Source organism: Sminthopsis crassicaudata, chromosome 2 (genome assembly GCF_048593235.1).
Source record: "Sminthopsis crassicaudata isolate SCR6 chromosome 2, ASM4859323v1, whole genome shotgun sequence".
In the NCBI taxonomy this organism is placed as follows: domain Eukaryota; kingdom Metazoa; phylum Chordata; class Mammalia; order Dasyuromorphia; family Dasyuridae; genus Sminthopsis; species Sminthopsis crassicaudata.
Window position 1 is genome coordinate 355636952 of NC_133618.1, and position 27731 is coordinate 355664682.

The 27731-nt window shown below is 36.1% G+C and overlaps 1 protein-coding gene across 1 annotated transcript in view; it reads left to right on the top strand.

Moving 5' to 3' along the window:
- The window catches only part of SPOCK1 (SPARC (osteonectin), cwcv and kazal like domains proteoglycan 1), an 809688-nt gene that overhangs the window by 770432 nt on the left and 11525 nt on the right, over nucleotides 1–27731 (top strand). Inside the window, exon 9 of the mRNA XM_074290862.1 lies at nucleotides 1149–1211. Within this exon, the coding sequence (XP_074146963.1) occupies nucleotides 1149–1211 (63 nt within the window). The remainder of the gene's footprint in view (nucleotides 1–1148; nucleotides 1212–27731) is intronic.

Here is a 27731-nt window from a genome sequence, read left to right on the forward strand (position 1 = left end):
TGAACTGAAAGGTTTTATCTGTTTTACTCCTACTTCATCTCCATGGGCAGGTAGAAAAAAAATAAGCTTGTAAATTCTCTGAGCTTACTTAAAGTATTATAGATTTCATAGGGAAACACAAATCTATCATCATACAATTACAATTTTCATGTAGGTGAATAAGGTTAGAAAATGTGAGATAAAAGCTCAGGACATTGATTGGTCCTGAAATGTGAGGGTTACTCTTCTTTTTTCTCATCTGTCAACAATGTGAGTGCCTCCTGTAATTTATCATGTCTCTGAGCCTCTGTGTCCCAAGCAAGAGATAGAAAAAGCTATGAAAGAAATGTTGCAGGAATAAACAAAAATTAGATTGCATGAGTGCTTTGGGATTTTCAGAAAAAAGAATCAATGTAATTTTAAGGGATCCAAGAGTTCTGTTTGTTTAGAAATGCAGATCAATTCAGCCATTGTAGGTGATGTGTAGTGAATGTATTTTATGTACTAATATACTTCAACAAGCTTCATTCTAATTTGAAGCTTTCATTCCTTGCCCTTCAATAGGTAAGTGATATAAGGGTGATTCCATTGCCTAGGTAAATGATTCATTGAAGACTCTATCAAAAGAAGGAGCCATCTTGGCTTTCTATTGTATCTTAGTAATGATGTCTAATTTCTTATTTCAAAACTAGAAGGCCTTGAGGGTGGAATGAGTTTGCTGGTTAATATTATTGAAGGCATGCTTTCTGCCATGTGAGGCATAGTAAAAAGGTAGCATACAAAGGAGTCATTGTTCTGTAATTAAACTGATCTATTATTTGGATTAACTTTATTCAGCTAATTCACCCCTGAGGTTATACACTTTCTGATGACAAGAAATTAGCCAATAGTAAATTAGACCTTGGGCATTTTTAGAGATAGTGGTATATAGGAAAAAAAAAATATCTCATCACCCAAGTAGCTGTCAAATACTATTTTTAAATACATTGTGCTAGGATTTTAAAAGGAACAATAGTAATGCTCAAATTTGTCTCACTGTTCAGAACCAGCATATGGAGTAATTCTAGTTCCAGGTGTACTTTTGACTATATTTCATGTCAAAAGTGAAGCCAGTTATTAGAGAGTATATCCTACACCATCTGGAAACTGACTTATACATTATGTTTTAGGTCTCCCTTGCCAGAATGAAATGAACAGGATTCAGAAACTAAGCAAGGGCAAAAGCCTGTTGGGTGAGTACAATTTCTTGCCATTCATTTGAACAAGTAATTAAAGCAGCTGTGATAGTTGTAATGTCATTCATGATAATGGTTATTTAATTAGGGGCCAGCCTTCCATGATGGAAATGGCATGTTTTGAAGTAGACAGCTCCCTTTCTCATATCCAAAGGTGTAAACCTATGAATAATGGTGTCTGATTGAAAACCAGGACCATAATCTCATTATTAACAAAGAGGGAGACAATATATAGTAGAAAAGTTAGATGGAATATATCAATGGAACAACAGGAGAACCAGATTCTATCTAGTCCCAATTGAAATATCAACTGAGCATGTGACCTTGTATTAGTATTTTTCCCTCTCTGGATCCATTTCGTTATAAATTTCTATAAATTCTGTAATAAGGAATTGTTTTTTCATCATTTATTCACCAAATATTTATTAAGTGCCTATACTCTATGCAATGCAGTGAAGGCAGAAAAAAGGAAGAAAAATAGGAAGGAAACAAGAAAGCATTTATTAAGGATCAAGTGCTAAGCACATTGGAAATATCTCATTTAGTCTTTACAGTAACCCTGGAAAGTATATGATATTATTATCCTCATCTTATGATTGCAGAAACTGAGAGAGAAATTAAGTGGCATGCTCAGTTACATCACTAATAAGCATCTGAGGCTAAATTTGTACTCAGGTCTTTTTAATTCCAGACCCAGTATTGTGCCATGGAGAACATATTGTAGTACAAAGAGATATGACATATCCTTGTATAACTGTATTGCAAAGGACCTGGATTCAAATTTTTACTATTGACACTCTGTGTGATCTTGAACAAATCAATTAACTCCTATGGTCCTCAATTTCTTCATTGGTAAAATGGTGTATGGGTATGGGGAGAAGTTAAGCTATATTACCCCCAAAAAAGTACATAAAGAAAAAAGGTATATTTTGTGAGAAATAGTAGAGGTAAGCAAGGGACTTAAGGCAAGAAATACAAAGAATTCAAATAGACCTGTTTATTACATATTTGCATATTGAACAAATGTATTATGTATTATATGATCCTGAGCAAATCAACCTGTCTGCTCTGTGCTTTGGGTTATCCTTACAATGGGGATAATAATACCTGTAGTTTTTAACACAACATGATACTGAGGCAAAAATGAGCAATGTATGTACAATGCTTTATATAATATCAGTTATCATTATATGCAACTGAAAAGTTACTTTTCAAGAAGAAATGAAGGAAGGTTCCATAAAGGAGGAAACATTTAAGTAGATTTCTGCCAAAAGTACAGAATTTCCAAAGGCAGGGATTAGGACAAGAATGCTAGGAAATTATGTTGTCAGGGAATATGTCTGCTTGTAATTTGAAAAGTCAATTTCAGACATCCTTTTCTTGATTCCTCTCCTACTATGGCACTTCCTGTTTTTATCTCCAAGAAGGACTGGAAGGAAAAGATAAAGAAAATTGTTCTCCCCGATATGAAGTGATTAGAAAAGGCTACTGCATCTTGTCTCCACCTTAGACAGCTCGCTGTAGCTGTCCTCTCCCCAAGAGAATATTTGTAGACAATAGAAAACAGTGGAAGCTGTCATCTGATCATTGATTGATTGATCATGCCATTTAGACATGATGCACTTCTTTTGCCTCCCCCTGAATGTCAGGGCAGGAGAAAAACCAAAAAACAATGAAGCTCAACCTTGCTTCTCACAAATGTGCTGTTTTGTAGCTGCACTATAGATAACAAATGCTGAACTCTGTCAAGGCTTCTCCATTAAATTTCCTGGAGTCCTATTTCTCCAGCAGACAGCGTAAATGGTCGGCTTGGAAGCAGAGAAGCAGCAAAATCTGGTAAACTTTCTTTGAGAATGGAAGCCAGAAATCAGTAGCATGGACCTTATGTTTTTAAAGAGCTGAAGACTGAAAAGAAATCATTTAAATGTGTCCTTGATCAATATACTGAAGCTGACTACATTTCTAAACTTTGCATTAAAAACAAAATAAACAAAGCAATAGATCTCTCTTTGCCAGAAATATTGTAAAAGTATGGGCATAGTCATCACAAATAAAAAAGGCATGTGAAATTTGATCATTTGGGAGTGGAATACGAGAAAAATCATTCTTGGCTCTGATTCTATGTGAAAAGGCAGTGAAATTTGTCATAGGAAAAGACCTCCATTAAGACATGATAATGGAAGATGACTAGGTCAGTTTGACCAAACCATGGATATGTTAAGTGGAATAATATTTAATGAGTATGGAAAAATAGATCAGATTGATTGAGAGGTGCTAAAATGCTAAGGAGAGAAATGTGTACCTTTCATTCTACGGGCAGATAGGAACAACTGGAGCTTTTTCAACAGCCCTCCCCTCCAAATATATATAATTGAGGAATTGGGCTAGATGAACTCCATTGTCCCTTCTAATTCTCAAACATATAGTGTGAGAATAAGAATTACTCTATAGCATTGGCAAACCAATTGAGATGAGAAGGCATCTCAATTGCTATCGCAAGGTTGCATGAACAAAGTCACACAAGAGCTGGAACAGAAGAGGCATCTGGAAGTGGAAATCCAGGGTTCTGACTGGTTATTAATAAAGGGAGCAAAAATTCAGTAATAGAAGACAGGATAAAGATGAAGTCATTAAGATTAAGAAGGGAAGAAAATGAAGGCTAAGTAGAAGCAAGAGTCCAAGAGAGTACTAAGAGTATGGAAGCTAATGTCAGTGTCAGTAGACTTAGGTGTAGTAAAGCATGGGAAGAGATGAAATTATAGGTAGTTATGGTTGGATAGAGGAATCACTGAGTTCTTGAACAAGGATGAGGCCAGGGTGTTTTTTTTTTTCTTTTTAATTATTTTTTTATTATTATATATTTTTTATAATATTATCCCTTGTATTCATTTTTCCAAATTATCCCCCTCCCACCCTCCACTCCCTCCCCCCGATGACAGGCAATCCCATACATTTTACATGTGTTACAATATAACCTAGATACAATACATGTGTGTAAATACCATTTTCTTGTTGCACAATAAGCATTATATTCTGAAGGTACATGTAACCTGGGCAGACAGATATTAGTGCTAACAATTTACATTCACTTGCCAGTGTTTCTTCTCTGGGTGTAGCTACCTCTGTCCATCATTGATCAACTGGAAGTGAGTTGGCTCTTCTTTATGTTGAAGATTTCCACTTCCATCAGAATACATTCTCATACAGTATTGTTGTTGAAGTGTACAGTGATCTTCTGGTTCTGCTCATTTCACTCAGAATCAGTTGATGTAAGTCTTTCTAAGCCTCTCTGTATTCCTCCTGCTGGTCATTTCTTACAGAGCAATAATATTCCATAACCTTCATATACCATAATTTACCCAACCATTCTCCAACTGATGGACATCCATTCATCTTCCAGTTTCTAGCTACAACAAAAAGAGCTGCCACAAACATTTTGGCACATATAGGTCTCTTTCCGCTCTTTAGTATTTCTATGGGATATAAGCCCAGTTGTAGTACTGCTGGGTCAAAGGGTATGCACAGTTTGATAACTTTTTGGGCATAGTTCCAAATTGCTCTCAAGAATGGCTGGATTCTTTCACAATTCCACCAACAATGTATCAGAGTCCCAGTTTTCCCACATCCCCTCCAATATTCATCATTATTTGTCCCTGTCATCTTAGCCAATCTGACAGGTGTGTAGTGGTATCTCGGAGTTGTCTTAATTTGCATTTCTCTGATCAGTAGTGATTTGGAACACTCTTTCATATGAGTGGATATAGTTTCAATTTCTTCATCTGAGAATTGTCTGTTCATATCCTTTGACCATTTATCAATTGGAGAATTGTTCTGTTTCTTATAAATTAGGGTCAGTTCTCTATATATTTTGGAAATGAGACCTTTGTCAGAACCTTTGTTTTTAACAATATTTTCCCAATTTGTTACTTCCCTTCTAATCTTGTTTGCATTAGTATTGTTTGTACAGAAACTTTTTAGTTGGATGTAATCAAAATCTTCTATGTTGTGATCAATAATGATCTCTAGTTCTCCTCTGGTCATAAATTCCTTCCTCCTCCACAAGTAGGAGATGTAGACTATCCTCTGTTCCTCTAATCTATTTATTATCTCACTCTTTATGCCTAAATCATGGACCCATTTTGATCTTATCTTGGTATATGGTGTTAAGTGTGGGTCCATATCTAATTTCTGCCATACTAATTTCCAGTTTTCCCAACAGTTTTTTTTCCAAATAATGAATTTTTATCCCTAATGTTGGTATCTTTGGGTTTGTCAAAGATTAGATTGCTATAGATGTACCCTTTTTTGTCCTTTGTATCTAATCTGTTCCACTGATCTACCGGTCTATTTCTTAGCCAATACCAAATGGTTCTGGTGACTGCTGCTATATAATATAGCTTTAGATCAGGTACACTTAGACCACCTTCCTCTGAGTTTTTTAGTTCCCTTGCAATTCTCGAGCTTTTATTCTTCCATATGTGGCAAGTGTTTTGTTATTTTTCTCATATAATTCCTGACTTTCCTTTGGTAGATAGATTCCCAAATATATTTAAGACCTTCAGTAAGCATAATATGCAATAGAAATAAACTGCAACCTTTCCCAGTAAGATCAGGAGTGAAACAAGGTTGCCCACTATCACCATTACTATTCAATATAGTACTAGAAACGCTAGCCTCGGCAATAAGAGCCGAGAAAGAGATTCAAGGAATTAGAGTAGGAAATGAGGAAATTAAACTATCACTTTTTGCAGATGACATGATGGTATACTTAGAGAACCCCAAAGACTCTGCTAAAAAGCTACTAGAAATAATTCAAAATTTCAGCGAAGTGGCAGGATACAAAATAAATCCACATAAATCTTCGGCATTTTTATATATCACTAACAAAATGCAACAGCAAGAGATACAAAGAGAAATTCCATTCCAAACAAATGTTGAGAGTATAAAGTATTTGGGAATCCATCTACCAAAGACTAGTCAGGAATTATATGAGAAAAATTACAAAACACTTGCCACAAAAATAAAATCAGATTTAAATAATTGGAAAGACATTCAGTGCTCTAGGATAGGCCAAGCGAATATAATAAAGATGAAAATACTCCCCAAACTAATCTATTTATTTAGTGCTATACCAATCAGACTCCCAAGGAACTATTTCAATGACCTAGAAAAAATAACAACAAAATTCATATGGAAGAATAAAAGCATCTAAATTCTTAAAAGAGAAATTAAGAGAGCTGCAAGAGGAAATAGATAGCAAAACTATAATAGCGGGAGATCTCAACCTTGCACTCTCAGAATTAGATAAATCAAACCACAAAATAAATAAGAAAGAAGTCAAAGAGGTAAATAGAATACTAGACAAGTTTGATATGATAGATCTTTGGTGAAAGCTAAATGGAGACAGAAAGGAATATACTTTCTTCTCAGCAGTTCATGGAACCTATACAAAAATTGATCATATACTAGGGCATAAAAACCTCAAAATCAAATGCAGTAAGGCAGAAATAGTAAATACATCCATTTCAGACCATAATGCAATCAAAATAACATTTAATAAAAAGCCAGGGGAAAATAGACCAAAAAATAATTGGAAACTAAATAATCTTATACTAAAGAATGATTGGGTAAAAGAGCAAATCGTAGACATAATTAATAACTTCACCCAAGGGGAAGTTTTATATATCTACAGGCCTACTTGCATAAAATAGAGAAAGAGAGGGCCAACGAATTGGGCTTACAACTAAAATTGCTAGAAAAGGAACAAATTAAAAACCCCCAGACAAACACAACACTTGAAATTCAAAAAATAAAAGGTGAGATTAATAAAATTGAAAGTAAAAAAACTATTGAATTAATTAATAAAACTAAGAGTTGGTTTTATGAAAAAACCAACAAAATAGACAAACCCTTAGTAAACCTGATTAAAAAAAGGAAAGAGAAAAAGCAAATTGATAGTCTTGAAAATGAAAAGGGTGAACTCACCACTAATGAAGAGGAAATTAGAAAAATAATTAGGAGCTACTTTGCTCAACTTTATGCCAATAAATTTGATAACTTAAATGAAATAGAAGAATACCTTCAAAAATATAGCTTGCCCAGATTAACAGAGGAAGAAGTAAGTAGTCTAAATAGTCCCATCTCAGAAAAAGAAATAGACCAAGCTATTAACCAACTTCCTAAGAAAAAGTCCCCAGGACCAGATGGATTTACAGGTGAATTCTACCAAACATTTAAAGAACAACTAACTCCAATGCTATGTAAACTATTTGAAAAAATAGGGATTGAAGGAGTCCTACCAAATTCCTTCTGTGACACAGACATGGTTCTGATACCTAAACCAGGTAGATCGAAAACTGAGAAAGAAAACTATAGACCAATTTCCTTAATGAATATTGATGCTAAAATCTTAAATAAGATATTAGCAAATAGACTTTAGAAAATCATCCCCAGCATAATACACTATGACCAAGTGGGATTTATAACAGGAATGCAGGGCTGGTTTAATATTAGGAAAACTATTAGTATAATTGACCATATTAATAATCAAATTAATAAAAACCATATGATCATCTCAATAGATGCAGAAAAGGCATTTGATAAAATCCAACATCCATTCCTACTAAAAACACTTGAGAGTATAGGAATAAATGGACTATTCCTTAAAATAATAAGGAGCATATATTTAAAAACTTCAGTAAACATCATATGTAATGGTGATAAACTAGAACCTTTCCTTGTAAGATCAGGAGTGAAACAAGGTTGATTTTTCAGATGAAGAAATTAAGGATAGAGGAGATAAGTAAGTAGTACAAACAGTCAGATTCCTGACCACTAACTGTATGCAATTTCTCACTTTTTAAAATTTTATTTTTAATTTATGGAATAAGACAAGCATTTACATAACAGTATATTAAAAAGCATGATTACACAAGGAATTGCAAATCTGTTATACATACTGTACTACTCCTTTTAAATATATAATAAAATTATCCTGTAATTTTCAAAAAAAAAAAATGAATTTAGATGCGGCACCACTTGGTGCATATATGTTTAATATTGATACTGCTTCATTATTGATGCTGCCCTTTAGCAGGATATAATGCCCTTCCTTATCTCTTTTAATTAGATCAATTTTTGTTTTTGCTTGATCTGAGATGAGGATGGCTACTCCTGCTTTTTTGGTTTTACCTGAAGCATAATAGATTCTGCTCCACCCTTTTACTTTTAGTTTGAATGTCTCTCCCTGTTTCAGGTGTGTTTCCTGTAAACAATATATAGTAAGATTCTGACTTTTAATCTAATCTGCTAACTGCTTCCTCTTTATGAGGCAGTTTGCCCCATTCACATTTATGGTTAGAAGGACTAATTCTATATTGCTTGCCATCCTATTAACCCCTGCTTATGCTTTTCCCCTTTCCTTCCCTTTTACCCTCCTATCCAGTATTAAACTGGTGAACATCACTTGCTTTTCACAGCCCTCCGTTTTTAGGATCCCTCCCCCACCTTAAAGATCCTCCCCTTATTTTACCCCTTTTCCTCGAAATTACTGTATTCCCTTCCCCTTAGCTTACTCCTTCCCTTTTACTTTTCAATGAAGTGGAAGAAGTTTCACCATAAATCGAATATGTCTATTGATACACACTATGTTCATCTCCCTCCTTTCTTTCTCTCAGATAAAATAGGTTACCTTTGCCTCTTCATGAGATGTAGTACCACCACTTTACACTTTGTTATGATATAATCTCCTTTCCCCCTCTAGTTTCTAAGACAAATTGTACATATGTTCTTTACATATTTTTTGACAGAAGTATAGTTCTCAAGATTTCTTTTTACCTTTTTAGAAATCTCTTGAGTTCTGTATTTGAAGATCAAACCTTTTATGTAGGTCTGGTTTTTTCATCAAAAATAGATGGAATTCATTTATTTCGTTAAATGTCCATTTTCTTCCCTGGAAAACGATGCTCATTCTTGCTGGGTAAGTTATTCTTGGCTGCATACCAAGTTCCTTAGCTTTTCGGAATATCATGTTCCAGGCCCTGCGTTCTTTTAATGTGGACGCTGCTAGATCCTGGGTTATCCTTATTGTGGAACCTCCATATCTGAATTGCTTTTTTCTATCAGCTTCCAATATCTTTTCCTTTGTCTGATGGTTCTTGAACTTGGCCACTATATTTCTTGGCGTTTTGATTTTAGGGTCCCTTTCAGTAGGTGATCGATGAATTTTTTCAATGTCTATTTTACCCTCTGTTTCCAGAACGTCTAGGCAGTTCTCTTTGATAATTTCCTCCAAAATGGTGTCCAAGATCTTTTTTTCCTCCCATTTTTCAGGGAGTCCGATTATTCTCAAATTGTCTCTCCTGGATCTGTTTTCCAGGTCTGTTGTCTTTCTGGTAAGGTACTTGACATTCTTTTCAATTGTTTCATTTCTCTGGTTTGGCTTGACTACCTCTTGGTTTCTCCTTGAGTCATTCATTTCTACTTGTTCCAGTCTATTTTTCAATGATGTATTTTCTTCACTTACTTTTTTTATATCTTTTTGTAATTGTCCAATTGAGTTTTTATCTTCTATGGAATTTTTTTCCATTTTATCCATTTTATTTTTTAGAGAGCTGATTTCTTTTTCCAGCTCACTAATCCTGTTTTCCTTGCAGTTGTTTACCTTTTCCAGCTCACTAATCCTGTTTTCCTTGGAGTTGTTTACCTTTTCCAGCTCACTAATCTTGTTTCTCAATGATTTGATTTCTTTATCCACTCTGTCTTTGAATGCATGGGATGACTTCTCCAGGCTCTCTTGCCAAGCTTCCCTTTCATTTTCCCATTTCTCTTCCAGCTCTCTTGTGAGAGCCTTTTTGATTTCCTCTATGAGGTTCTTTTGTATTGAGGAGCAGCTTATATCCCTCCCAGGGGATACATCTGGGGACAGTCTGTTCCTAGTCTCCTCAGCATTTGAAGTCTGCTCCCTCTCCACACAGAAACTGTCAATGGTTAGAGCCCTTTTGAATTTTTTGTTCATTTTGTCAGAGTAGGAATCAAAGAAAACAAACTGGCAAGAGAAACAATTGGTCTGTTTTGCGGGGGATGGGGCTGAATGGTATTAATGGGCTTCTTCTACAGACTGGGGGTAGGGCAGCAGAGTGCCACTAACAGAACAGCAATGACTGTACTGAATCTGCGCTCTGAGGCTCCGAGAACACACAGAGTCAGTCCAGGTGGGGGTTGGGGGTGGCCGGCCTCTGAGAGACGCTGGCTTTCTGGGGTATTAATCTTCACCTCCGGTGTTTACACCCTCTCTGCTGCTCCTGGCTTGCTGCCAAGATGGAGCATCCACACTGGGACAAAAGCCCTTTCACAGAAACGGCAGAGATCACACCCCTCCCCCTCCGGTCTGAGCTGTGTGAGCTGCCTGTCTTGCTCTGGCTGCCTGGCCTCAGTCTGCACCCAGTCTGATTGACCCTCCCCCGAGCAAACACAGACCTTTTCTGGAGACTTTCAAGGATGTCTTCTCTTGGTGATTATTTGTGGATTTCTTTCTGGGTCAAGCATTAAGTCAGAGGCTTGTCATGATGTAAGTTCTGAGAGAAAACGAGGAGCTCAAGCAGCTGTCTGCCTCCACGCCGCCATCTTGGCCGGAAGTCCGAGATGATTTTCTGAATTCTTTTTGCTAATATCTTATTGAAGATTTTAGCATCAATATTCATTAAGGAAATTGGTCTATAATATTCTTTCTCAGTTTTCAATCTACCTGGTTTAGGTATCAGTACCATGTCTGTGTCATAAAAGGAGTTTTGTAGGACTCCTTCATCCCCTATTTTTTCAAATAATTTATATAACATTGGGGCTAATTGTTCTTTAAATGTTTGGTAGAACTCACATGTAAATCCATCTGGTCCTGGGGATTTTTTCCTGGGGAGTTGATTAATAGCTTGTTCTATTTCTTTTTCTGAAATGGGACTATTTAAGCAATTTATCTCCTCCTCTGTTAATCTAGGGAGCCTATATTTTTGGAGGAAGTCATCCATTTCACTTAAGTTGTCAAATTTATTGGCATAAAGTTGGGCAAAGTAACTCCTTATTATTTCTCTAATTTCCTCTTCATTGGTGGAAAGATCGCCCTTTTCATTTTAAGACTAACAGTTTGATTTTCCTCTTTCTTTTTTTCTGATCAGATTTACCAAAGGTTTATCTATTTTATTGGCTTTTTCATAAAACCAACTCTTGGTTTTATTTATTAATTCAAATTTTTTTTACTTTCAATATTATTGATTTCTCATTTTAATTTTTGTATTTCAAGTTTAATTTTTGGTTGGGGGGTTTTAATTTGGTCTTTTTCTAGCTTTTTAAGTTGCAGGCCCAATTCGTTAATTTTCTCTTTCTCTATTTTCTTCAAATAAGCCTCTAAAATTTCCCCTTATTACTGCTTTAGCTGCATCGCACAGATTTTGGTATGATGTCTCATCATTTTGATTATCTTGGGTGAAATTATTAATTGTTTCTATAATTTGCTGTTTCACCCAGTCATTCTTTAAGATGAGCTTGTTCATTTTCCAATTACTTTTTGGTCTATTTACCCCTAACTTTTTACTGATTGTAGCTTTTATTGCATTGTAATCTGAGAAGAAGGCATTTATTATTTCTGCCTTCCTACATTTAATTTTGAGATCTTTATGTCCTAATATATGGTCTATTTTTGTATAGGATCCATGAACTGCTGAGAAGTAAGTATATTCCTTTCTATCACCATTCAGTTTTCTCCTAAGGTCTATCATACCTAGTTTTGTAATGTTCTATTTACTTTTTTAATTTCTTTCTTATTTGTTTTGTGGTTTGATTTGTCTAATTCTGAGAGTGCAAGGTTGAGATCTCCCACTATTATAGTTTTACTGTCTATTTCTTCTTCCAATTCTCTTAACTTTTCCTTTAGAAAGTTAGATGCTATACCACTTGGTGCATATATGTTTAGTATTGATATGGCTTCATTATTTATGCTACCTTTCAGCAGGATATAGTTTCCTTCCTTATCTTTTTTAACTAGATCAACTTCTGCTTTTGCTTGATCTGAGATAAGGATAGCTGCCCCTGCTTTTTTGGCTTTACCTCAAGCATAATAGGCTCTGTTCCAAACTTTTTCCTTTACTCTGTATGTATCTCCCTGCTTTAAGTGTGTTTCCTGTAAAGAACATATTGTAGGGTTCTGATTTTTGATCCAATCTGCTATCCGTTTCCGTTTGATGGGAGCGTTCATCCCATTCACATTTACAGTTAAAATTATTTTATTCTGTATTTCCTGCCATCATATTATCCCCACATTATGCTTTTTCCCTTGACCCCCCTGATCCCCTTCCCCGATATTTAATTTTCAGACCCCCCTTGTGACACGCAGCCCTCCCTTTTTTAAGTATCCCTCCCCCCTCCTTCCAAGTCCCTTCCCTTATTCTCCTTTTCCTTTTCCCTTTTCCTCTCCCCCCTTTTAATGAGGTGAGAGAAAGGTCTCTGAAAAACAAATATGTCAATTATTTACTCTTTGAGCCTCTTCTGATGAGAGTAAGATTCACACAATGATTCTCCCCCTCACTAAATTCCCTCAGATGTGTTGTATTTTCTATGCCTCTTCCTGGGATGTAGTTTCCCTCTTTTTATCATTCCTTCCCCTTTTTCTGAAATGACCTCCTTCCCTTTACTACACCCCCCTTTTTTTCTTTTATATCAGTAAAATCAAATTATCCATGAGTACTTTTTGTATACCCACAACAGAGTTACAGTTCTCCAGGGTTCTGTGTACCTTTTTCTGTTTCTCTTCAGTCTTGTGGATGTAGATCAAATTTTTTGTTTAAGTCTGGTTTTTTTCTTAGAAACATATAGAATTCCTCTGTTTCATTGAATGACCATCTTCTTCCATGGAAAAAGATGCTAAACTTAGCTGGGTAGTTCATTCTTGGTTGCAGTCCTTGATCTTTTGCCTTACGGAATATCAGGTTACAGGCCCTTCTATCTTTTAATGTGGAGGCAGCCAGATCTTGAGTGACCCTTATTGTGGCACCTTGGTATTTAAATTGTTTTTTTTCTAGCTGCTTGCCGGATTTTCTCCTTTGTGTGGTAATTCTGCAGCTTAGCCACAATATTCCGTGGTGTTCTTTTTTTAGGGTCTATTTCAGAAGGAGTGCGATGAATTCTTTCCACATCTACTTTCCCTTCTGTTTCTATTATCTCTGGACAGTTCTCTTTGATAATTTCCTGTAAAATAGAATCTAGGCTCTTTTTTTGGTCATAGTTTTCGGGAAGTCCAATGATCTGCAGATTATCTCTCCTAGATCTATTTTCCAGGTCTATAGATTTTCCTAGTAATTATTTGACGTTGTTCTCCAGCTTCTCATTTTTTTTTTTGTTTTGTTTTGTTTGACTGATTCTTGGGTTCTCTGTGAATCATTCATTTCTATTTGTTCCATCCTGACTTTTAAGGAGTTATTTTCTTCTTTCACAGTTTTTAGTTCTTTTTGTAAATGCCCAATTTCCTTTTTAAATGAATTATTTTGATCTATTGATTTTTTTTTCCATTTCCCTAATTTTTTTTTTAGAGAATTATTTTCTTTTTCCAATTCAGAAACTCTATTTTCTTGAAACTTTTTTATCTTTTCCAATTCAGAAATCCTACTTTCCTGTGATTTTTTAACCTTTTCTAATTCACAAATTTTGTTTCCCTGCATGTCCTGTGAATTCTTTATTTTTTCCACCTCCAATTTCAGGACATTGTTATTCTCTATCATAGCTTCCCTTTCCTTTCCCTATTTTTCTTCAAACTCTTTTAGCTTTTTAATAGTCTCTTCTAGGAGAGAGTTATGTGATGGGGGGCAGGAATCATTCCCCTTTAGGTTGTTATCTGCTGACTCTCTGCTGTTAACTTCTTCGGGGTTGGATACCCGCTCTTTCTCTGTGTAGAAGGATTGTATGATTTTTCTGGGCTCATACTTAAAAAATCTTTTGGGTATGTCCCTGGGGTAGGAAATTATTTGTTTATTTCTTTACCAGCTTCCTCCCAGACCAGATGGATGCAGCAGCTCCTGCGCCTGAGCTAAAAGAGAGCTCTGGGAGAGAGTTCCCCACCCCCTCCCTGGAAGTGCCTCACAGGTGACTAGCACTGCTGTGCCTTGAGGGCGTTGTGTTCTAGTTGCTTCTCTGAGGTGTGAGATTGAACAGTAAAGAAGGCACAAAGCCCAGCCTATGCTTCCCGGTGGGGCGTGGATGTCTGCACAGGTGACATGAAAAGCCCCTGCGCTCAAACTGGAAGTGTCTGCTAGAAACCACGGTCCCTAGTTCAAAGCTTCCGCTTCTCTGGGATTTCTGGAGCTGAGTTCCACACCCTCAAACTGAGCTAGGCAGGGTGTTTTGCCTTGGGAAGTATCTGCCCACTTCTCAATCTCTTAACTAGTCTCAGGTGGGAGCTAGGGGCCACACCCCCCAATGCTGAGATCTGCTGAGTCACCCCCAGGATCTGGGAAGATCTAATCTATCTGAATTTTTAAAGTAGTTTAGATTTCTCTTCTGAACTGCTATATTATAAGCAGAGAAGAGCTAACAGCCTGCGCCAGATTCCTTTATCTCAGTGGCTACTCTAATCCCAGAGACCCTCCCAGCACGATCGGCGCAGTATGCTAGCACCCAGCCATCTGTGCTGGCCTATCTTCTCTCTTCTTCCTCCCCTGGGAACTGGCTTTTTCTGTTGAAACTCCAGATTCCCTTCAGCTTGTAAGTCGTGTTTCCAGTCCTTGTGGTATCTATCAGTCCAAAGCTATTTCTTTTTTTTTTTTTTTTTTTGAGCTGTAATCTTTTTTTTTTTTTTTTTATTATATATATATATATATTTTATAATATTATCCCTTGTATTCATTTTTCCAAATTACCCCCCCTCCCTCTATTCCCTCCCCCCGACGACAGGCAATACCATACATTTTACATGTGTTACAATATAGTCTAAGTACAATACATGTGTGTGAGTATCATTTTCTTGTTGCACAATAAACATTAGAATCCGAAGGTACATGCAACCTGGGCAGACAGATATTAGTGCTAACAATTTACATTCCCCTCCCAGTGTTTCTTCTCTGGGTGTATCTACCTCTGTCCATCATTGATCAACTGGAAGTGAGTTGGATCTTCTTTATGTTGAAGATTTCCACTTCCATCAGAATACATCCTCATACAGTATTGTTGTTGAAGTATACAGTGATCTTCTGGTTCTGCTCATTTCACTCAGCATCAGTTGATTTAAGTCTCTCCAACCCTCTCTGTATTCCTCCTGCTGGTCATTTCTTACCGAGCAATAATATTCCATAACTTTCATATACCACAATTTACCCAACCATTCTCCAACTGATGGACATCCATTCATCTTCCAGTTTCAACAACAAAAAGAGCTGCCACAAACATTTTGGCGCATATATGTCTCTTTCCGCTCTTTAGTATTTCTTTGGGATATAATCCCAGTAGTAGCGCTGCTGGGTCAAAGGGTATGCACAGTTTGATAACTTTTTGGGCATAATTCCAGATTGCTCTCCAGAATGGCTGGATTCTTTCACAACTCCACCAGCAATGTATTAGTGTCCCAATTTCCCCACATCCCCTCCAACATTTGTCATTATTTGTTCCTGTCATCTTAGCCAATCTGACAGGTGTGTAGTTGTATCTCAGAGTGGTCTTAATTTGCATTTCTCTGATCAGTAGTGATTTGGAACACTCTTTCATGTGAGTGGATATAGTTTCAATTTCTTCCTCTGAGAATTGTCTGTTCATATCCTTTGACCATTTATCAATTGGAGAATGGTTCAGTTTCTTATAAATTATGGTCAGTTCTCTATATATTTTGGAAATGAGACCTTTGTCAGAACCTTTGTTTTTAAAAATATTTTCCCAATTTGTTACTTCCCTTCTAATCTTGTTTGCATTAGTATTATTTGTACAGAAACTTTTTAGTTTGATGTAATCAAAATCTTCTATTTTGTGATCAATAATGATCTCTAGTTCTCCTCTGGTCATAAATTCCTTCCTCCTCCACAAGTCTGAGAGGTAGATTATCCTCTGTTCCTCTAATCTATTTATTATCTCCCTCTTTATGCCTAAATCATGGACCCATTTTGATCTTATCTTGGTATATGGTGTTAAGTGTGGATCCATATCTAATTTCTGCCATACTAATTTCCAGTTTTCCCAACAGTTTTTTCCGAATAATGAATTTTTATCCCTAATGTTGGAATCTTTGGGTTTGTCAAAGATTAGATTGCTATAGATGTACCCTTTTTTGTCCTTTGTATCTAATCTGTTCCACTGATCTACCGGTCTATTTCGTAGCCAATACCAAATGGTTTTGGTGACTGCTGCTATATAATATAGCTTTAGATCAGGTACACTTAGACCACCTTCCTCTGAGTTTTTTTTCATTAGTTCCCTTGCAATTCTTGACCTTTTATTCTTCCATATGAATTTTGTTGTTATTTTTTCTAGGTCATTAAAATAGTTTCTTGGGAGTCTGATTGGTATAGCACTAAATAAATAGATTAGTTTGGGGAGTATTGTCATCTTTATTATATTCGCTCGGCCTATCCAAGAGCACTGAATGTCTTTCCAATTATTTAAATCTGATTTTATTTTTGTGGCAAGTGTTTTGTAATTTTTCTCATATAATTCCTGACTTTTCTTTGGTAGATGGATTCCCAAATATTTTATACTCTCAACATTTGTTTGGAATGGAATTTCTCTTTGTATCTCTTGCTGTTGCATTTTGTTAGTGATATATAAAAATGCCGAGGATTTATGTGGATTTATTTTGTATCCTGCCACTTTGCTGAAATTTTGAATTGTTTCTAGTAGCTTTTTAGCAGAGTCTTTGGGGTTCTCTAAGTATACCATCATGTCATCTGCAAAAAGTGATAGTTTAATTTCCTCATTTCCTACTCTAATTCCTTGAATCTCTTTCTCGGCTCTTATTGCCGAGGCTAGCGTTTCTAGTACTATATTGAATAGTAATGGTGATAGTGGGCAACCTTGTTTCACTCCTGATCTTACTGGGAAAGGTTGCAGTTTATTTCTATTGCATATTATGCTTACTGACGGTCTTAAATATATACTCCTGATTATTCTAAGGAATAATCCATTTATTCCTATACTCTCAAGAGTTTTTAGTAGGAATGGATGTTGGATTTTGTCAAATGCTTTTTCTGCATCTATTGAGATGATCATATGGTTCTTATTAATTTGATTATTAATATGGTCAATTATATTAATAGTTTTCCTAATATTAAACCAGCCCTGCATTCCTGGAATAAATCCTACTTGATCATAGTGTATTATCTTGGAGATGATTTTCTGAAGTTTTTTTGCTAATATCTTATTTAAGATTTTAGCATCAATATTCATTAAGGAGATTGGTCTATAGTTTTCTTTCTCAGTTTTCGATCTACCAGGTTTAGGTATCAGTACCATGTCTGTGTCATAAAAGGAATTTGGTAGGACTCCTTCATCCCCTATTTTTTCAAATAATTTATATAACATTGGGGCTAATTGTTCTTTAAATGTTTGGTAGAATTCACATGTGAATCCATCTGGCCCTGGGGATTTTTTCCTGGGGAGTTGATTAATAGCTTGTTCTATTTCTTTTTCTGAAATGGGACTATTTAAGCAATTTATCTCCTCCTCTGTTAATCTAGGGAGCCTATATTTTTGGAGGTAGTCATCCATTTCACTTAAGTTATCAAATTTATTGGCATAAAGTTGGGCAAAGTAACTCCTTATTATTTCTCTAATTTCCTCTTCATTGGTGGAAAGATCCCCCTTTTCATTTGTAAGACTATCAATTTGATTTTCCTCTTTCTTTTTTTTGATCAAATTTACCAAAGGTTTATCTATTTTATTGGCTTTTTCATAAAACCAACTCTTGGTTTTATTTATTACTTCAATAGTTTTTTTACTTTCAATTTTATTGATTTCTCCTTTTAATTTTTGTATTTCGAGTTTAATTTTTGGTTGGGGGTTTATAATTTGGTCTTTTTCTAGCCTTTTAAGTTGTAAGCCCAATTCGTTAATCTTCTCTTTCTCAATTTTCTGCAAATAAGCCTCTAAAGATATAAAATTTCCCCTTATTACCGCTTTAGCTGCATCCCAAAGATTTTGATATGATGTCTCATCATTATCATTATCTTGGGTGAAATTGTTAATTGTTTCTATAATTTGCTCTTTCACCCAGTCATTCTTTAAGATGAGATTATTCAGTTTCCAATTACTTTTTGGTCTATTTACCCCTAACTTTTTACTGAATGTAGCTTTTATTGCATTGTGATCTGAGAAGAAGGCATTTATTATTTCTGCCTTCCTACATTTAATTTTGAGATCTTTATGTCCTAGTATATGGTCAATTTTTGTATAGGATCCATGAACTGCTGAGAAGAAAGTATATTCCTTCCTATTGCCATTCAGTTTTCTCCAAAGGTCTATCATACCTAGTTTTTCTAATGTTCTATTTACTTTTTTAATTTCTTTCTTGTTTGTTTTGTGGTTTGATTTGTCTAAATCTGAGAGTGCAAGGTTGAGATCTCCCACTATTATAGTTTTACTGTCTATTTCCTCTTGCAGTTCTCTTAACTTTTCCTTTAGAAAGTTAGATGCTATACCACTTGGTGCATATATGTTTAGTATTGATATGGCTTCATTATTTATGCTACCTTTCAGCAGGATATAGTTTCCTTCCTTATCTTTTTTAACGAGATCTATTTCTACTTTTGCTTGATCTGAGATAAGGATAGCTACCCCTGCTTTTTTGGCTTTACCTGAAGCATAATAGGCTCTGTTCCAACCTTTTACCTTTACTCTGTATGTATCTCCCTGCTTTAAGTGTGTTTCCTGTAGGCAACATATTGTAGGGTTCTGCTTTTTGATCCAATCTACTATCCGTCTCCGTTTGATGGGATCGTTCATCCCATTTACATTTACAGTTAAAATTACTAATTCTGTATTTCCTGCCATCGTATTATCCCCAGATTATGCTTTTTTCCCTTGACCCCCCTGATCCCCCTCCCCGATATTTAATTTACAGACCCCCCTTGTGACGCGCAACCCTCCCTCTTTTTTTTTTTTTTTTTTTTTTTTAGGATCCCTCCCCCCTCCCTCCAAGTCCCTTCACTTATTCTCCTTTTCCTTTTCCCTTTTCCTCTCCCCCCTTTTAATGAGGTGAGAGAAAATTCTCTGAAAAACAAATATGTTAATTATTTACTCTTTGAGCCTCTTCTGATGAGAGTAAGATTCACACAATGATTCTCCCCCTCACTAAGTTCCCTCAGATATGGTGTATTTTCTATGTCTCTTCCTGGGATGTAGTTTCCCTCTTTTTATCACTCCTTCCCCTTTTTCTGAACCGACCTCCTTCCCTTTACTACACCCCCCTTTTTTTCTTTTATATCAGTAAAATCAAATTATCCTTGAGTATTTTTTATATACCCACAACAGAGTTACAGTTCTCAAGGGTTCTGTGTACCTTTTTCTGTTTCTCTTCAGTCTTGTGGATGTAGATCAAATTTTTTGTTTAAGTCTGGTTTTTTTCTTAGAAACATATAGAATTCCTCTGTTTCATTGAATGACCATCTTCTTCCATGGAAAAAGATGCTAAACTTAGTTGGGTAGTTCATTCTTGGTTGCAGTCCTTGATCTTTTGCCTTACGGAATATCAGGTTCCAGGCCCTTCTATCTTTTAATGTGGAGGCAGCCAGATCTTGGGTGACCCTTATTGTGGCACCTTGGTATTTAAATTGTTTTTTTCTAGCTGCTTGCAGGATTTTCTCCTTTGTGTGGTAATTCTGCAGCTTAGCCACAATATTCCGTGGTGTTCTTTTTTTAGGGTCTATTTCAGAAGGAGTTCGATGAATTCTTTCCACATCTACTTTCCCTTCTGTTTCTATTATCTCTGGACAGTTCTCTTTGATAATTTCCTGTAAAATAGAATCTAGGCTCTTTTTTTGGTCATAGTTTTCTGGAAGTCCAATAATCCGCAGATTATCTCTCCTAGATCTATTTTCCAGGTCTATAGATTTTCCCAGTAAGTATTTGACGTTGTTCTCCAGCTTCTCATTTTTTTTGTTTTGTTTGACTGATTCTTGGGTTCTCTGTGAATCATTCATTTCTATTTGTTCCATCCTGACTTTTAAGGAGTTATTTTCTTCTTTCACAGTTTTTAGTTCTTTTTGTAAATGCCCAATTTCGTTTTTAAATGAATTATTTTGCTCTATTGAATTTTTTTCCATTTCCCTAATTTTTTTTTTTGAGAATTATTTTCTTTTTCCAATTCAGAAATTCTATTTTCTTGAGACTTTTTTATCTTTTCCAATTCAGAAATCCTACTTTCCTGTGTTTTTTTAACCTTTTCTAATTCACTAATTTTGTTTCCCTGCATCTCCTGTGAATTCTTTATTTTTTCCAACTCCAATTTCATAGCTTCCCTTTCCTTTCCCCATTTTTCTTCGATCTCCCTCAATTTTTTAAGAGCTTCTTCTAGGAGAGAGTTATGTGATGGGGGGCAGGAATCGTTCCCCTTTAGGTTGTTATCTTCTGAATCTTTGCTGTTAACTTCCTCGGGGTTGGATACCCGCTCTTTCTCTGTATAGAAGGAATCTATAGTTTTTCTAGCTTTTTTGCTCATACTTAAAAAAAATCTTTTGGGGTCTGTCCCTGGGGTAGGAAATTATTTACTTCTTTACCAGCTTCCTCCCAGACCGGATGGATGCAGCGGCCCCTGCGCCTGAGCTAAGATAGAGCTCTGGGAGAGAGTTCCCCACCCCCTCCCTGGAAGTGCCTCAGAGGTGATTAGCACTACTGTGCTTCGAGGGCGTAGAATAGTGAAGACTGCAGGAAGCCCAGGCTATGTGTCCGGGTGGGGAGTGGATGTTTGCAGCAGGTGACGTGAGAAGCCCCTGTGCTCAAACTGGAAGTGTCTGCCAGAAACCGCGGTCCCTAGTTCAAAGGTTCCGCTTCTCTGGGACTTCCTGGAGCTGAGTTCCACTCCCTCCAGCTAAGCTAGGCAGTGTGTGTTGCCTTGGGCCGTATCCACCCACTTGTCAGTCTCTTAACTATTCTCAGGAGGTAGCTGAGGCCACACCCCCTGGTGCCGAGATCTGCTGAGTCACCCCCCAGGATCGGGGAAAATCTAATCTGAGTTTTAAAATATTTTGGCTTTCTCTTCTGAACTGCTAAATAATTAGCAGAGAAGAGCTAACAGCCTGTGCCAGATTCCTTTACCTCAGTGGCTTCTCTGATCCCAGAGCCCTTCCCAGCGCAATGGGCGCAGTGTGCCCCTACCCCACCGTCTGTGCTGGTCTTTCTTATTCCTCCCCTGAGAACTGACCTTTCCTGTTGAAACTCCAGATTCTCTTCAGCTGGTAAGTCGTGCTTCCAGTCCTTGTGGTATCTATCAGTCCTGAGCTAATTTTGAGACTTAATTTATCTAATTGGTTGTGAGGGAGTGAGGACGTTCACTGAGTCGTGTGTTTCTTCTCCGCCATCTTGGCTCCGCCCCCCCAGGCCACGGTGTTTTTTGGGAATAACCACAAGTATGTTGAAATCCCTTTATATAAAGGCAGTGGCAAAGGTAGATGGGAAGATAGGAAGAACCAGATGCTGTACTTGAAATAACAAGTATGCTTTGGGGGCTGGTGCTATAAGGATATAAAAAGGGCAATCCATATGGATGAAATGGGCATAAAAGTAAGAAAGACAGCTGATTCAGAGTCAAGAGGGAAAATGTGAACATAGTAATGGCAAGCAAGTAAAATATCCTTTCCTGGTCTTGGTCCAGTTTATTTAGAGGGAAACATAGAATTGAGAGAGACTGTAGAGGCTATCAAGCCTAACCCCAAAATATTATAGATGAGAGAAATGAGGCACAGAGGTTCTTATTTGTCCAGGAATTTAAACATGTCTCCCTGACTCAACACTCATTTCTCTTTCCAAGAGGGTACAACCAATATTGGGATAGAGGGATTTGTTTTTTAGTGAGTTATTTTCTTTTTCCAATTCACAAATCCTACTTTCTTGGGAATTCTTTATCTTTTCCAATTCACAGATCCTACTTTCCTGTGATTTCTTCACCTTTTCCAATATCCTAATTCTCTTTCCCTGCACTTCCTATAATTTCTTTACCTTTTCCAATTCACATTTTAGAAAGTTGTTTACCTTTTCCAATTCACATTTCAGGAAGTTGTTGCTCTCTTGCATAGCTTCTCTTTCCTTTCCCCATTTTTCTTCTGACTATCTTTGGAGGTTTTTAATAGTCTCTTCTAGGAGAGCTTTATTTGGGGTATTTTCAGGAGGCTGTTTGCTACTAATCTCCTTGGTGTTGGAAAACTGCCCTCTTTCTGTATAGAAGCTATCAATTCTTCTCTTCATTTTTTTACTCATTTTTAAAAGCCTTCAGCGCAGGGGGGTTACGAATTTCCTCTGCAGAGCAAGGATGGGTATATGACAATAATTATCCTCTTAATGGGCTACAAGGAATGGCCGAGCTTTGGGAGAATTCTGGGAAGAACTCCACAGGGAAGTGAGTAGGCCTTGGTATGAAGGGCCAGGCTGTGTAAGTGCCCTGCAAGGAGCCCCACTGTTCCTTTTAGGATTAGCAACTGTCTTTGGGGCTGGAGGTTAAACAGCAAAAGTATCAATCCCCCCCCACACACACACAAACACCCCCTTTGAGTATTAGCAATCTCCCTATCCCTCATTGCACCAGAAGTTTCTCTGTGTGAGCAGTGAAGTCAAGTTGGGGAAATTCCACTACCCCAGTCTGAGCCCCACACTGTGAAGACGAGAGGCTGCCCTGGGCTATGTCCCTGCCATGCATGGTTGTGACTGCCTCCTAACAGGAGCCCCTAGCTGCAAAATGCTGTGAAAAGTTGTGTTATGGTCTGTGCTGAGTCACTTCCTGCCCTGGGTAGGTGTGGTCAGATCCTCTTAAGCTCTGGCATCTCTCAGGGTATCCTCTGTCCTAGCCTCTAATTCCTCTGGTGGTCCACTTCTCTGCCACCAAAGCAAAGCAGTCAGGCTATGGCAGAGAGCTCTATGTAAACCTTCCAACCACAGAGGCCACCCCGCTCCCTATTCTATCCCTGCCCTGCACTGAACTGCTCCTGCCACTCAGACAAACCTTTTCTGGCAATATTCCTGATTATCTTCAGCTGCTGAGTTGTTGTACTTCCAATCTTCGTGAACCTTACCAATCTAGCACTATTTTTGAGACTGATTTTAAAAATTGGTAATGAGGATATGAGAGGAGCTCAGAATCTCCCCAGTTTTGCCAATTTCACTCAGCATCATGTTCATGTAAATCTCTCCAAGCCTCTATGTATTTATTCATCCTGCTGGTCATTTCTTACAGAACAATAATATTCCATAACAGTCATATACCACAATTTACAGAACCATTCTCCAATTGATGGACATCCATTCATTTTCCAGTTTATAGCCACTACAAAAAGGGCTGGCACAAACATTTTGGCACATACAGGCCACTTTCCTTTCTTAATCTCTATTTGGGATATAAGCCCACTGCTGGATCAAAGGGTATGCACAATTTTACAACTTTTGGGACATAATTCTAAATTGCTCTCCAGAACGGTTAGATTCATTCACAACTCCGCCAACAATGCATCAGTATCCCAGTTTTGCTTCATCCCTTCCAACATTCATCATTATTTTTTCCTTAGCCAATTTTCTTAGCCAATATAACAGGTGTGAGATACTGGGAAGTGTCTCAGAGTTATCTTAATTTGCATGTCTCTGATCAATGGTGATTTGGAACATTCTTTCATAGAAATAGAAATGGTTTCAATTTCATCATCTGAAAATTGTCTGGTCATATCTGTGACCATTTATCAATTGGAGAATGGCTTGATTTCTTATAAATTAGAGTCAAGTCTATTAAATCCTATTAAATTATAAATTGATTTCTTATAAATTAGAGTCAATTCAATTAAATAGAGTCTATTTTGGAAACGAGGCCTCTATCAGAACCTTTAACTGTAAAAATGTTTTCCTAGTTCATTGATTCCCTTCTATCTTTTTTTTTTGCATTAGTTTTGTATCCACAAAGGCTTTTTAATTTCATATAATCAAAATTTTCAATTTTTTTTATCAATAATGATCTCTATTTCTATTTTGGTCACAAATTCCTTTCTCCTCCACAAGTCTGAGAAATAAACTATACTATGTTCCTCTAATTTATTAATAATCTTTTTCTTTATGCCTAAATCATGAACCCATTTTGATCTTATCTTGGTGTACAGTGTTAAGTCTGGGTCAATGCCTAGTTTCTGTCATACTAATTTGCAGTTTTCCCAGCAGTTTTTTTCAAACAGTGAATTCTTATCTCCAAAGTTGGGATCTTTGAGTTTTTTTAAACACTAGATTGGTGTAGTTATTGACTATTTTGTCCTGTGAACCTAACCTATTCCACTTATCAACTAATCTATTTCTTAGCCAATACGAAATGGTTTTGGTGACCACTGCTTGATAATATAGTTTTAGATCAGGAACAGCTAAGCCATCTTCATTTGATTATTTTTTTTATTAGTTTCCTTGAAATTCTTGAACTTTTGTTCTTCCGTATGAGTTTTGTTGTTATTTTTCTCAGTCATTAAAATAATTTCTTTGGAGTCTGATTGGTATAGCATTAAATAAATAGATTTGTCTAGATAGTATTGTCATCTTTATTATATTTGCTCAGCCTATCCAAGAACACTTAATGTTTTTTCCAATTGTTTAAATCTGACTTTATTTGAGTGGAAATTGTTTTGTAATTTTGTTCATATAATTGCTGACTTTACTTTGGTAGATAGATTCCCAAATATTTTATCCTATCAACAGTTAACCTTAAATGGAATTTCTCTTTGTATTGCTTGCTGTTGGATTTTGTTGGTGATGTATAAAAATGTTTAGGATTTATGTGTATTTATTTTGTATCCTGTAACTTTGTTAAAGTTGTGAATTATTTCTAAAAGCTTTTCAGTAGAATTTCTGGTGTTCTCTAAGTATACCATTAAATCATCTGCAAAAAATGATACTTTGGTTTCCTCATTACCTACTGTAATTCCTTTAATCTCTTTCTCAACTGTTATTACCAAAGTTAGCATTTCTAATACAATATTGAATAATAATTATGATAGTGGGCAACCTTGTATCACTACTGATCTTACTGGGAATGGTTCCAGTAAGATGCTTACTGTCGGTTTTAAATAGATGCTCCTGAGTATTTTAAGGAAAAGTCCATTTATTCCAATACTCTCAAGTGTTTTTATTAGGAGTGAATGTTGAGTTTTATCAAATGCTTTTTCTGCATCTATTGAGATGATCATATGGTTTTTGTTTATTTGGTTATTGACATAGTCAATTATGGTAATAGTTTTCCTAATATTGAACAAGCCCTGTCTTCCTTTTATAAATCCTACCTGGTCTTAGTGTATTATTCTGGGGATGATTTTCTGTAATATTTTGCTAATATTTTATTTAAGATTTTTGAATTAATATACATTAGGGAGATTGGTGTATAATTTTCTTTCTCTGTTGTCAACCTACCTGGTATAGGTATCAATACCATGTCTGGATGACATGATGGTATACTTAGAGAACCCCAAAGACTCTGCTAAAAAGCTATTAGAAATAATTCATAACTTTAGCAAAGTTGCAGGATACAAAATAAATCCACATAAATCCTCAGCATTTTTATACATTACCAACACAATCCAACAGTAAGAGATACAAAGAGAAATTCCATTCAAAATAACTGTTGATATTATAAAATATTTGGGAATATATCTACCAAAGGAAAGTCAGGAATTATATGTGCAAAATTATGAAACACTTGCCACAAAAAATAAAGTCAGATTTAAATAACTGGAAAGGCATTGAGTGCTCTTGGATAGACCAAGCGAATATAATTAAGATGACAATATTCCCAAAAATTAATTAATTAATTTAAAAAATAATTAATTAATTAAAAATTAAGATGCCAATACTCCCAAAATAACCTATTTATTTATTTATTTATAATCTATATTATAAAGCAACAGTCACCAAAACCATTTGGTATTGGCTAAGAAATAGACTCATTGATCAGTGGCATAGGTTAGGTTCATAGGGCAAGATAGTGAATAAAAATAGCAATCTAGTGTTTGACAAACCCAAAGATCCCAAATTTTGGGATAAGAATTCATTATTTGACAAAAACTGCTGGGAAATTTGGAAATTAGTATGGCAGAAACTAGGCATGGACCCACATTTAACACCACATACTAAGATAAGATCAAAATGGGTCCAAGATTTAGGCAAAAAGAACGAGATCATAAATAAATTAGAGGAACATAGGATACTTTACCTCTCAGACTTGTGGAGGAGGAAGGAATTTGTGTCCAAAGGATAACTAGAGATCATTATTGATCACAAAGTAGAAAATTTTGATTACATCAAATTAAAAAGTTTTTGCACAAATGCAAAAACTAATGCAAACAAGATTAGAAGGGAAGTAACAAATTGGGAAAACATTTTTTACAGCTAAAAGTTCTGATACAGGCCTCATCTCCAAAATATACAGAGAATTGACTTTAATTTATATGAAATCAGGCCATTCTCCAATTGATAAATGGTCAAAGGATATGAACAGACAATTTTCAGATGATGAAATTAAAACTATTTCCACTCATATGAAAGAGTGTTCCAAATCATTATTGATCAGAGAAATGCAAATTAAGACAATTCTGAGATACCACTACACACCTGTCAGATTGGCTAAGATGACAGGAACAAATAATGATGAATGTTGGAGGGGCTGTGGGAAAACTGGGACACTGATGCATTGTTGGTGGAGTTGTGAAAGAATCCAACCATTCTGGAGAGCTGTCTGGAATTATGCCCAAAAAGTTATCAAAATGTGCATATCCTTTGATTCAGCAGTGCTACTATTGGGCTTATATAAGGAAATACTAAAGAAGGGAAAGGGGCCTGTATGTGCCAAAATGTTGGTGGCAGCCCTTTTTGTAGTGGCTAGAAACTGGAAGTTGAATGGATGTCCATCAATTGGAGAATGGTTGGGTGAATTATGGTATATGAATGTTATGGAATATTATTTTTCTGTAAGAAATGACCAACAGGAGGAATACAGAGAGGCTTGGAGAGACTTACCTCAACTGATGCTGAGTGAACTGAGCAGAACCAAGAGATCTTTATACATTTCAACAATGATACTGTGTGAGTATGTATTCTGATGGAAGTGGATATCTTCAACATAGAGAAGAGCTAATCCAATTCCAATTGATCAATGATGGACAGAATCAGCTACACCCAGAAAAGGAACACTGGGAAATGAGTGTAAACTGTGAGCATTTTTTTTCCTTCCCAGATTATTTTTACCTCCGAATACAATTCTTCCTTTGCAACAACAACAACAACAAAATTTGGTTCTGCATATAAATATATACATATAGATACATATATATGTATATA